This window comes from Choristoneura fumiferana, chromosome 23 (assembly GCF_025370935.1).
Source record: "Choristoneura fumiferana chromosome 23, NRCan_CFum_1, whole genome shotgun sequence".
Lineage (NCBI taxonomy): Eukaryota > Metazoa > Arthropoda > Insecta > Lepidoptera > Tortricidae > Choristoneura > Choristoneura fumiferana.
Window position 1 is genome coordinate 4,002,088 of NC_133494.1, and position 13,125 is coordinate 4,015,212.

At 38.6% G+C, this 13,125-nt stretch overlaps 1 protein-coding gene across 2 annotated transcripts in view; it reads right to left on the minus strand.

Annotated features, from left to right (window-relative positions):
* The window catches only part of aPKC (protein kinase C iota type), a 357,009-nt gene that overhangs the window by 337,295 nt on the left and 6,589 nt on the right, over nt 1–13,125 (minus strand). Inside the window, exon 3 of one of the 2 annotated variants that reach the window (XM_074106076.1) lies at nt 12,248–12,368. In XM_074106076.1, the coding sequence (XP_073962177.1) occupies nt 12,248–12,368 (121 nt within the window). Of the gene's footprint in view, nt 1–1,825; nt 2,013–12,247; nt 12,369–13,125 lie in introns of those variants that run through there. The other variant, XM_074106075.1, reaches the window with a different exon arrangement.

The window sequence follows — 13,125 nt, forward strand, 5'->3', positions numbered from 1 at the left end:
AACAACTTTTCCTATTTACACGATTCCCCAGAGCAAGAAAGCAAGGCAAATAAACAGTGGTTTCAAGGCGAGGTTCTCCGCTAAAAAGTTCTTCTGCGACGGTACTTACGAGTTTGGAATCGCGTTAAGTTCTGTATAAACACTCCCGATTTTTATTTAATGCTAACTTGAGTATTGGCAAACAATGTTCGGACTCCTTTTGGTTGGTCGGCAATAATCGTATTTTAAGATCAAAGTTTAAGAAAAATCTTTTTAAGGAAGAATAAAAAATTAAGAAGTTATTTGTGTAACATCACTAACGAGGAATAAAAGTGAATATCGACAGTCAATTAGTGGTTAGCAAAATTTAATCACTAAATGTTCCAGATTCAAAATCAACATGGAAAATTGGCATATTTGCAAAACCTAAGGAAGCTTTACTTTTTTTATTACTGGCCAGTTCTCTGGCCATTAAGCGTGACGGCCAAATTTAAGAGCAAAAAATACGTGAGAACTCGGCCTAATAAAAATGTCTACAGTAACACTACAGGGGTTCAGAAAATAATATCGTACGTGATTATAGCATTGTGCCAAGTAAGCTGGGAATAAGTACCCAGTACATTACACAGGGCGTGAGTTATGAAATTAACTTAAAAATGCTAGAGTAGGTATTCGTTTAAACTTTTCTATATACCTAAATCTTGTATTCTAATAAAAGAACCAATACAAACCCTAAGTTTTTTTAGAACCATTACTTAATAGAACACAACGAGTAAATGAACCTTATCTATTACTTATCTCAACTGCAATTCTATTTCCCTTTTACCAAACTAAATGCATAAAAATCCAATAAACGTCTAGTTTAATAGCGTCTCCGTAAATAAACACCCTGTTAAGTTATAATAATATTTTACGTATGCAAATAAGATTGTTGCTACATAACATAATATTATAACTGAGTCATATCAGATATTCCGCGTATGAGAGCAAGGTCGTTTCGAAGGGAGGATATTGGCCTATCAATTCATATACTCCATACATTTGTATCCATGCCTTTAAGGTCGAACTTAGGTTATGTTTGCTAAGCAAACTAATCATCTAAAACCTTATGAGAAATTGTATTGTTATAACCAAATATTCAGTAGGAGAGTTGAAATAACATTGTTCGCGGTTTATAGTCTACATCGACATTAGTTTTTTCATAAAGAATATCCTTGCCAACAAGTTTTACAAGATAAAACTTTTTGGTCCGATCATCAGTTTTTTTTTGCATGTTTTTTTTCTAGACTGCCAGTATCATTTTGCTCTCGTATTATCAAGTTGGCAACCATGTATTGCATTTATTATATCAGTTTTCTCCCGATAAGCGGATACAGAGGCACTGTTCAAGCCGGTATCGGACTGGAATTTGTAGATACATTGAGCACATTGATTGTAATGCGATAGTGTTGACCCACAGAGCGAATGCACAAAGCAGCTTAATCTCTTGTGTGTACTCTGTACCTGTATAGCCCGCACGCACGTAGTGAATTTCGACATAGCACACCTTAGAATCTGTATCATAGCCTAGAACGTACTCGACGGGAAGCAATTAAGATTATTAGTTTATGTTGCTTACTGGCTGGTCAGAAAGATCGCCACACAAACTTTATTTTTGTTCAAGCCCTCATAAGGCAAAGTGATTAGAGTCCTTACAGCCTCTTTATAATAACACTAGAACATCTTTATGTATTTTTGAATGCACAAAACTGCACGTTTTTGGCCAGATTTTAAGCACAAGCTGAGCATGTCATTAGGAACATTTGAGTTAGCCGGCGTGATACAAACACAAAAAACACATAACCACCTCGGAGCCTTCGCCGGTATCGGCGAGGTCAACGCTTCCATTCTAGAACACATAATCACAGCACGTAAACGTTCACAAATCGGGCGCACATTTCGAAATGCGAATTTGTCACTGGTGCAGCGAAAAACACGCGCGCGCGCACCGCTTTTCACAACGCCACTGTTTGACGTTTCCCGCGCGACTGTCAACTGTTGACAATCAGCGAACAATGAACCAAAATAATGATGCTCGAAAAATTTACATAACTCAACCTCGCTTTGTATCCTTTATGCTGGTAAATGGTTGCAGCGAAAATGAAGGTTATGGTTTTATTTTGTGCGGTGCTTGTACGTGTGTGAGTGCGTCTAGTTACGTCGGAGAGGCTTTACTATCGATGCGGCTTTGAGTGGCGTGCAGTAGTTTTTGCGTATGCGAGTAAAATTTAATGCCCGGATCACTTAATCCAGTAAATTCGTGCCAGTTGCGATACATTGTGGGGTCACAAACCAAACGAGTTACACAAGATCGATCGAGCACCGCAGTGTCATGCTACTGGAACGGTTTGACTGGAATAATGTGAACCAGGCATTAATGAAAAAACTGTATCTTTCGCGCTCATCAGTAACGAATGTCTCGGATAGTTTATTACGAATAACTAACACTTAGGTATAAGTTAGTCACTATATAAAGCACATAGTTAACAATTCAGATATACTTATCGAAATGTTCACCTTTATTTATGTATAGGAATTGGTCGGTACGCAGCTCCAATTGGCCACTTGGAATCATATCGAGTACAGACCAGTAAGCGGTAACATTATTTGAAATTACGCTATGACGTCACAGGCTGACGGGACCGCGGCCGTTGCCCGCCACCAACGCATTAAAAAAAAACTTTACTACACTTTTTCATCTTTTTTATGATGTCTTTGCCCAGATAAAAAGGTTGGCTTATAATAGCGTGGATACTTTTGGACGTGCCCTCGTAAAATGTACGTCTAGCATATACCGTGGTGTGCTTTGTCGTTGTATCCGTCTTCATCAATCTAACCCGGAAAAAGCGACGCGATGAACAACCAGCGGGAAAATAACAAGCGTGCTAGTCTTTCTGTAGGAAGTTAGCGCCGTAAATTTGATGACGCAAATGTGTAAAACTTGTTTAAAAATTAAAAGTAAAGAAAATGGACATGAAACTGCTGCTACTTTTTGCTCAAAATTTATTACGTGTTTTGAGAATAGACAATATACGATATAAAACAGTAGAAAACGAGTGAAAAAGGTACATATATTACATGTACAAAATTGTTGCCATATTCTAGATTTTTTACGTCAAAAAAGTGGCAGTTATGAAAGAAAGTGCCCTCATTTATTTCTATTGTTTTGTAACGAACTCTAATGAGGCAAAGGCATTAGGTACACTCGAACCAACTGTTACTAGACCCACGGTGGAACCTTTTCGTAGAAAAAGTGACATCGCATTGCTTGACAACGGAATTTATTATGTGTAGGTAAGAACGTTCTACGGTGGGTCAGGAATCAAATGGTTCGACTGTACTAATTGTTAAAGTACTTTCAGTAAAGGAGTCTTCTAGTGACTTTATACAAGTTGGTGTTTTATGTCTATGTACGGTTACTATGTGATTGTTGATTTGTCTTTATTCCAATATATTTTTAGGTAGGTACTACTAATCTTCGATCAAAAATTATTAGTACTAATTTGATATTTCAACTCCAAATTTGTTACTTTTACGGGTATCCCGTGAAACCATATCGAAAATACACATAATTAGTAACAAATTTGGAGTTGAAATAAAAAATACAAAAAGACTCCAAAAAACCAATCATAATTTGATTGCTTAGTAGCGACATCTCTTGTCTGGGTGAGCGGTTGGTTCCGAAAGAGTGTGACGTCTCTCGATGAGAGCGGAACATAGATGTCACTAGTGCTGCTGCATAAGTAGCGTAGTAGAAATAAGATTAATTTAACAAAATGACATGTAATAATGATATTACCAATAAAAGAGTATGAGTATGAGTATGAGTAAGCAACCTGAGATATGTATGCATAGGAAAAATTCGTGTCTAGATTCCTGTCCAGCGGTGGTGTAGGGGTTATAGCACGCAGCACGGATTGCTGAGGACCTGGGTTTGATTCCCAGCGCTGGTCTCTTTTTCTGGTTTTTCTGTGCATCCATGTCTCAGTTTGTATTTTCGATATGGTTTCACGGGATACCCGTAAAAGTAACAAATTTGGAGTTGAAATAAAAAATACAAAAAGACTGCAAAAAAACAATCATAATTTTCAACCAGTCTGAAGTCGGTGCCTCAGCACGAGCCAGCAGGAGTAGAACTATAGTCGTCTACCTCACCTACATACTATATACCTATTGGGCTTTAATCACTCCTGCTGGCTCGTGCTGAGGCACCCACTTCAGACTGGTAGAATAGTATTTTCATGGTTTTTTTGTAGTCGGTTTTATTTTTTGTTTAATTTTTTTTCACGCTTTTAGTATAAATAATCTAATATACAATAGTTTAATGTCAACTGCTCGTCACCTTTTACGAAAGATTGCTTATTCCGATGCAGAGACGCTCATTATTGAAGAGTCCTGGTGCTTCACTTCACTTCGTATGCATTACGAGGAGCATAAACTGCATAGCAACTGTGTTAAAGCAATGAGGGCTATCGCGTATGAATTCGCCACTAGAGGCGCTAGTGTAGCGTGAGGTCTCCGAAATGTCAAATCTCATAGTTTTTGGGTGAGCTACGCAGGTTTATTTATAATTAGAAAATTTTTGTGAATATTTTGCAATATTTGAAATTAATTATGGAAAATATGCGTTCCAGGGCAATGAATGTCTGTGTTTTGAGACAGTTTTGTCTTTCAAAAACCTTTGTCCTCCCTTTTTTCCGAACAAAACGGGGACTATGCAACACTGTAGTTTTAAGGTGTATTAAATATGATTTTAATCTAAACTTTGTTTTCACGCCCGTAATAACAGACTTTGAAAGCCATACTTAAAAACCTCACGCAACAGTGCGCCATCTAGTGAGACAAAAAACGATAGCCCTCATTGAAACTCAACCCGTGAAATACTTGTTATTGATTAGTAACTCCGATGGTCAACTGTGGTCTTCATCATCAGTTCCACTTCACCAAATGATTATTTTCAAGAGCAAATGCACGAGTTACTACTAAATATATCCAATTTACTATAGGTGTCCCTACAATATTTGAAGTTTCCTCGATTTCCTTAAGATCCAATCATCAGATCCTGATTTGGTGCTTACTTATGGGACCTAATTGAAGGCATTCCTAGATGAACGCAATGAAAGGACGGAGTTCTGAGGTAACAAACATAACAAAACAACCGAATTGATAACCTAAGCTCCTCCTTTTTTGAAGTCGGTTAAAAAATACGTAAGTATATACATATATTTTTTGGTTACATATTTGAATATCGAAAATTAAAATACCTACGGTTAAAATGTCGATGTTCAAAATAGCGAAAAAAGTCAAAGTAAAAGTCAAAGTCAAAATATCTTTATTCAGTTTAGAAAATTAAAATATCGATTGTATCACAATATCGAAAGTTGTTATGCTATGGTCAAAATGTCTAAGATTGAAATGTCGATTGATTCAAATATCGGATGAGTAAAAATATCGATAGCCAAAATATCTAAGTTGTGAATGTCAACATATTTGAATGTCGAAAATTAAAATATCGTACATACAAATCTGCTTTATTTATTGCTCCTGTCGATATTTTAATTTTCGATATTTTGAACATCGACATTTTACCCGTAGGTAATTTAACTTTCGATATTCAAATTAAACTTAACCATATATTTTATTTTTCTCTATTTTTGTTCTAGTTTTGGTTTTTAAGATACTCGTAAAATGTTTTTTTTTTGTCTTATTGATGTACCAGCATATCTCGCGGCTTCGCTTCTGTGGAAAAAAAAAATCTAGCATTCTATCCAGTGGAAATTTCGAAAAAAAAAAACATTTTTGCTGTACCTCTCAAGTATAAAACCAGCTCCAGGTTCAGATTTAGAGTTTGGGCTATGCGTTGTCTGTCAATCATTACGTTACTACGAAAGTCAAGCCCGAATAAATACTTGGCAGTTTTCACTCAGTCATCGTTCATCCACCATTACCTCTCATATTTCGTTTTCTACAATTTTTCTACCGTACAACGGCAAAACCTACTAGACACTGGCAAAATTGTCCTCCAATGGACAGAGCCATATTTTTATAAAAATCTAATCTAATCTAAATACTTGGCAAATTGCAGATTTTCCACTTCTATAAAATGAAAGAGCGAAGCCGCGCGAACTGTTCCCACCGACAGAACAGATGATTGAATCAATTACGCTACACAACCAAAAATATATAACAGCACCTATATAGCACTACCAATAAATCTCCGAGGCATCAGTAACTTCTTTCAACCTACATTTTATGATTAATTGCAGCGATCTGATCTGACATCGAGCTCCGAACATTCACATAAATATTCACGACGATCAACATTGAATTAAGACGAGCCGTCGCAACTCCAAACAGAAATGAAATTCCAGATAATGATATTCATACAAGAATCATGGTGCCGTGAAGCTGAAAAATGAATGTTACACATATTTGATTCAGCAAATTTGCTCACAATTGGATGCGCGGGGGTATTACCGAATCATGCGATAATACAAACACGGGATGAGATGCCGCGACACGGAGTATCTATGAATTTAATATAGGAGTACTGCACAGGGGGTGGCGTGGAATTAGAGCAGGATACATTAATTAGCGGGGAGGTGAAGTTCGTGGCGCCTGTTCCGCCGTTCACGTGAGCAATCACCAAGAACAACGTTCCCACGGCGAGTACCGGCTAAACGACGTAATAGCGACAATCAAACGAAAGTTACGAACGGCTATTATGATTTTGAGCGGCCAACAGGCGACACCCTCCGCTGACAGAAAGTAATTAACGAACAAGCAGGGCGGACGTATAAAACGAATAGCCGTAAGCAAACAACAGCGATCCCACTCACGCGGGGGCCACGTATTCAATTAACAGAATGGGAATCGGAATCGGCGCTCATAACGCTCAGAAAGTTAATTAAAATATCCCTAATTGCGCAGCGACAGCGACAAGCGTCGCCCGAACAAACTCGGCCGCGGCAGGCGCCAAAGCGTTCCGCAATGTTTGTACTTTATTAGAACAAGTTTCTCCGCCCTGTTTGCATGCAAGTTTGGGCCCGCTTCCGCTTTATTTACCCTCGGTCGGGAGCGTGCCAACTTCCCCGGACGCCTCACTAAATCCTGCGAGTGCTCCATCGACGCAACACCGCTGAGCTATATGGGCCGCTTACAATAACACTGATAACAGTGACGGTGAGCGAATGAACACACGCGACTCGCAAAACAAAAACCGAGCGCTGAGGTTTGTTGCTTCATCCAAGTATAAATCCCGAACTATCAGGCCGCAGAACAATCGGCGAAATAGAAACAAAGCTATAACTCAAATCGAATCCCTGTTGGACGTGCCTGGATACGAGTACGGCGAAAAAAACCGGGAATAACGTAAACGGAATGCCAATCTGAATATGGAAATGGCTGGCGACCGGGTTCGCAATGCGGGCAGATAAGGATTTTATGGCGAAAATGTAGTGTAGGTACAACCGGCAAACAGTGGGTACGAGTATGAGCGAAATGCCTCGATAAGTGAGCGCAATACGCGATGTCAGCACCCCGATAAGGCATCCGGTGCTTGTGCTGTGCTGTCCCACATGTTACTTACAAATGACCGCTTTTGTATACAAAATAAATTAAAAATCATTTCATAACAAAACTTTCCCTCGTTAAAGTATAGGTACCGTAAATGTGTTGGGTTGAGCACAAAATATCCAAAAAGTACTCTGTTTCTTTTACTCTCTGCATTATTGTCTACAGCGTATACTACAGGGCCGACTTCAGAGCAGGGCATTATAGTAGACCAACCCCAGCGTAAATCCAGCCCCATATTAAACGCTGGTACTTTCACCATTACTGCTAACAAGAGATTTCGGAAAACTCCAACATTTCAATGCATCCAAACAGTTGCGAGTTCAAATATTTAAAATTCAAAGAGATGCTTCCCTCTTACAAACATTCAATTACTAAAACGTCCATTCAAACTTCCGACCTAATTGAAAACTTTATTTACATAAAGAGTAGCCGCCGAGCCTCTGACCTAAATGTAATAAACATTTAAAATTAAGCTCTTATTTTGGCAATGGAATGGATTCCTAGCGACGTCGTTATTGAGGACAAAAAAGACATTCTCGGTTTGGAACAGTGATCTATTTTTGACTATAAATTATTCATCTACGTTACGTGTGTGATTTGGTTCGCCGTAGAGCTGCAGTACGAATGTTTAGTGTCCATAATACTGTTCAAACGCCGTGAAATGTGTTTAGTCAACATGACATTAGTAGTACATAGGTTCCACCCTGGTACGTGATTCAGTTTTGTTGACCGTACAAGGTGTTAATTTAAATAACTGAAAAATGTGGCCCTCAAATGTATGCAGTAATAGGTAATTTTGTATGTAGAGTAGTGTGCCAAATTTTGTGCCAATAGGTAATTTTGTATGTAGAGTGGGCCAAATTTTAGGTAGGTACCTACACAGCGGCACAAAATTTAACAAAACAAGTATAGTTTGTTCAGAATCAAGAAGTGGGATTACACTATACTTTAAATCAGGTTGTGCTTTTTACAAGCTTTTATTTAGTTTCACCTGTCCCGTTGTCTGTCTGTCTGTAATCAAATCTTGTAAGTTTAATTCGACCACCTTCCAGTAGTTGGATTGACTTGAAATTTGGTACACTTATGTAAATTGCGTGACAATACAATAATCTGGTAGTCCAGCCAGGATCGTCTCCACAGGACGGAACTCTTCAACGGTTAATGGCATCGATTTGAAATTTGGTATGCAAATGTAGGTTGGGTGACAAAACAAGTGAAAAAAAGTCACTTTTACCAAAAACTTTTTAAATCCCTCTTTTACTGTGCCAGTCTAAAAGTTTACAAATGGAACATACGCCATTTAAACGACTTATAGGTAGAGTCATTCACGATGACGCGTGCCGTGGTTCTTATTACAATGTCATTAATGTCTAATTTCTACAAAATCACGCGTAAACCGAGGTATACCGAGGTTGCATAATTATTTAGACAATTTAATACTGGCCGTTTTCCTGTTAGTTATGTTTTTCTTCAAAAAACGCGTAAACGGCAAAGCGCAAAGAATAAGTACATTTGTACAAAATTGATAAGTAGTTCAGAATTTTTGAAATACCTTAAAAGGTTTTTGTAGTAATGGAATAAAAAACTTAAATAAAAAAATAATGGTTAGGGTGTGTAAGACTTTCAGTTTATTATTGAGTTTAATACACTTAACCCTTCTTAACATACATAAAGGGTAAAAAATCACATTTTTCATCATATTTTTTTATTCGACTGGATGGCAAACGAGCAAGTGGGTCCAGGGGTATTGCAGATGCGTTGCCAACCTAGAGGCCTAAGATGGGATGCCTCAAGTGCCAGTAATTTCACCGGCTGTCTTACTCTCCACGCCGAAACACAACAGTGCAAGCACTGCTGCTTCACGGCAGGATTAGCGAGCAAAATGGTGTTAGCAATCCGGGCGGACCTTGCACAAGGTCCTACCACCTAGTAAATGTATGCTTAGAAAATAGCTACCGAGAGTAGATTTTGCTCAATTTGCGTTATAATATTGCTTCCTTTCTCCAAACTGCGAAACCGCTTACCATTTTCCTGGATCGTCGCTTCGCATATGATAACAACTGTTCATTGAACAGTAAAAAGCATAATGTGAAGGTGTCAAGTACATCGAAGCTTAATTTCCAATAAGTGAACTTAATCATAAGAGGCAGGGACCTGTACATACCTATTGAAGTGTGTAACATATGTAAATGAGAATCACGTGGGGTGTTTTAATAGCCAAATAAATACGGCATCGGCACTTTTTTGTCGAAAATGTACACCTACAGTTAAATTACTTTTAATTTTAACTTGTAACAAGTACTGGCCGTTTGAGAAAAAAAAAATTTTAACCCTCTAACGGGGTCAACGGGGAGCCCATGCTAAAGCCCTGGACGCTCTTCCCTAAATCTGACCTTGCAATTACGTCGTTGCGACACATACGTATGTATATTTTCATACAAAACTCACCCACTTCCCAACATTGATAGACCCAACTAGCACCAACATAACATAAAACGCTAACGCATAACAAACTATACAGAGGACTCTAGCTAGAGTTGGAAACGCACTACCGTCTTGTGTTATACCTATTGGTAATTTCAAATTTGTGGTTTTCTGTGTGAAATGATGAAAAGATGCAAATATACGTGCCTTACAGACGTAGTTATTTTGCATATGTGAACGAGGAGTAGCACGGTAATTTGTTTTAGTTCATGGATACCTCCACAAGTAACTCCTGAATCAATTAATTAACCATTAGGACAGAAGTACCGGTTTTGGCCACCTTAAGCACGTTTTTGGCCAACAGTTGACATTTGAAGTCATATATAAAAAGTTATAGTATTAAAATAATATGTTTAGTGAGTTTTTAAAAGTTTATACTGAAACTAATAAAGTTTGTAATGATTTATTACTATGTAAATTTATTTCAAACGTATATTTAACAAAATAAATGACCATAAACGGTACAGTGGCCACAAACGGTACTTCTGGCCTATATATTAATAATTTTACTTTATCCCTAGCTATAGGTATGTAGGATTTTGGAATTAGGACACAGGGAAGTTAAGTAGGGTTTTATTGACGATTAGTAAGGGTTCTTCTTGCTGGAGGATGGATTCAGGATAGGCATGGTCCAAGGTGTTAGTGGGTTCATCCATTTCAGACTGGATACTCTGCAATAGGGGGAAATTGTACAATTATAACATTTTAGAGTACAGAGAGATTAAACTCTCCAGTAAACATTACGCTTAGAGTGCAGCGATTTCGCATTAGCGTAAGTCCTAAAAAATACGCGCCGGAGTAGGCAGATCGTATAACTATTTGTATGGTTGTTTAGGTAGGTACAAACAAGATCCGATTTCCGTCATCCGATTTCACCACACAATAATACATTGTGTCTTAAGGGCGGTAAATAAGGAATTACGAACGAGAGTCTATTAGAAGCCCGAAGTCGAAGACTGAGGGCTTTAATGAGTCGATGTTCGTAATTCTAGTACCGCCCGTGCGACATACAATGTTTTTCATCACATTTGCGAGTAAAATTGTATATTTGTAAGAGAAAACTAATATTTTTTCAAAAATTGCCTATACCGCTGATTGCGCTCTTAGCAGTGCCAGTTCCCCGCCGCCCCCCCCTCCGCAGCATGTGCATGGCGTGCGTGTGCAGCGCGCGCACGGAGCAGCAGCACGCCATGCAGTAACAAACTCATTTACCGACCTTGGGCTTCATGACATGAAAATTAGTACGGGCAATGACTCATTTACTGACCACGGGTTTCATGACAAGCACATTAAGGTCGAGGGTTTTATTTGGGGGGTTGCAACCAAGGTAGCCTGCATGTTACGACACTGTTTACGAGCAAGTGTGATGAAAATAGTTTTACGTCTACTCCGTTCCGTATTTTCACGAATTCAGATCGTTATAGTGCGTAACCGCTCTAAGTACCTGTTTCACCATTCATTGGTAAATTTTATGTGACAGATATAGATGCCGTCTCTTTTTATTTTATACGAATAAGCTCCCCTGTTTACACTTACTAACAGCCGTGCTTCACCGGGATGCCATGGCGACGGCGCCGGTGAAGCAAGCATACTACGGCTACCTCTGGTATCCAAAGGTCGCCAAACAGAGTAGCCATGGCTTGGCAGCCAAGCCTTGGCTAGTCTTCGGTCAGTTCGAGGACGTCGTTAGGAATGGACGTAGAGAGTCGAGATTAATTGTTTGGATACGAAACTTGCGAAGTCACCTTTACGTCTTGTGATTGTCCAAACGGATTCACTGAAAATCAGCGTCTTTGCGTTTCATGTATCGACAAATGCCGAGTGAAATCCTTTTTTGGTATCACCTCAACAATAAATTCACTTTACCTACCTTTGTTTCTTAGACAGGCTACGTAATACTGTAATTACTGTAATATTATTGTAATGTTTTCAAAATAAATCATTAATTGCAAAATACTATGAGCAGCGCTAACTGCACGCGTCGCGTGCGACGGATTGTACGTGCACCCGCGTCCACAGGCGTGCGGCAGCTAACGTAGGCCCTAAGTAACATCACCTAGTTTTTCTGAGCGTAACACTGCCACTGCTCTGAAAGCCTTCGACGCCGACAGTGGGACGTTATCCCCCAAGTTATAGAACCATAGGTCTAAATGAAGCTATAGAGACTCACCGTGTACAGTCAGCTCAGAGTCCCGATTCAGCTCGTACAGTCGCAGCGCCTCGTCAAGTTCCAGCTGCGTGGATATGGTGCACGGGTCTCCTTCCTCGTCCACCCATTTCATCGTAAACACCTGCCAAATAAATTATAGCCTTAGAATCTTATTTTCTTACTAGCTTTAACCTGCTAGTTTAGGATTGATTTGGAATGCGGTTTTTTTTAATTTCTATTAATTTCTCGATATTAAATTTGAATTTTCTGGAGATAACAATTTAATTTAAGTAGGTATATTTATTTTCATCTCTCCTGTTCGGAAAGTTTAATTTTCATGGGTAGATAGTCGGGTGGAAAATTGCGTTTTCATCTCTAGGGTGGAAAGTTTTTTTTTTTAATTTTTCGGTTAGCCACGGAGTCGAAGATAATTGAGTTACGTCAATGACTCTTTTTTTTCACGTTTCGGCATGGCCATCTAGATGCACGTCGTGCGTGACCAAGGAGCTTATGTACAACACTGGAGGTTGAACGCCGAACATCCGTTTGAAACAAGAAATTTGATCTTTATTACATCACGAACATATTCCATCTCTTTCTTTAGTTAGGTTAAGAAAGAGATGGAAGTCATTCGTGAAATGTGAAAGAAAGAGATGGAATATATAAATTAGTTATAAAAAAGCAAGGAAATTCTTTTAGTTCATTAGTAATAATGGTCAATCTTCTTAGTTCGGCGGTCAACCTCCAGTTTTGTATATAAGCTCCTTGGTCGTGACCAACTCGTTTTTTTTAATAGTCGGCCGTGGCAAGTGGCCAGTTGAAAAGGTACCGTTGGAGGTTGGATAAAAGTAAATTCAATTTATTATTATTCTAATTTTTTGTAGTATTTTACTTTCCTT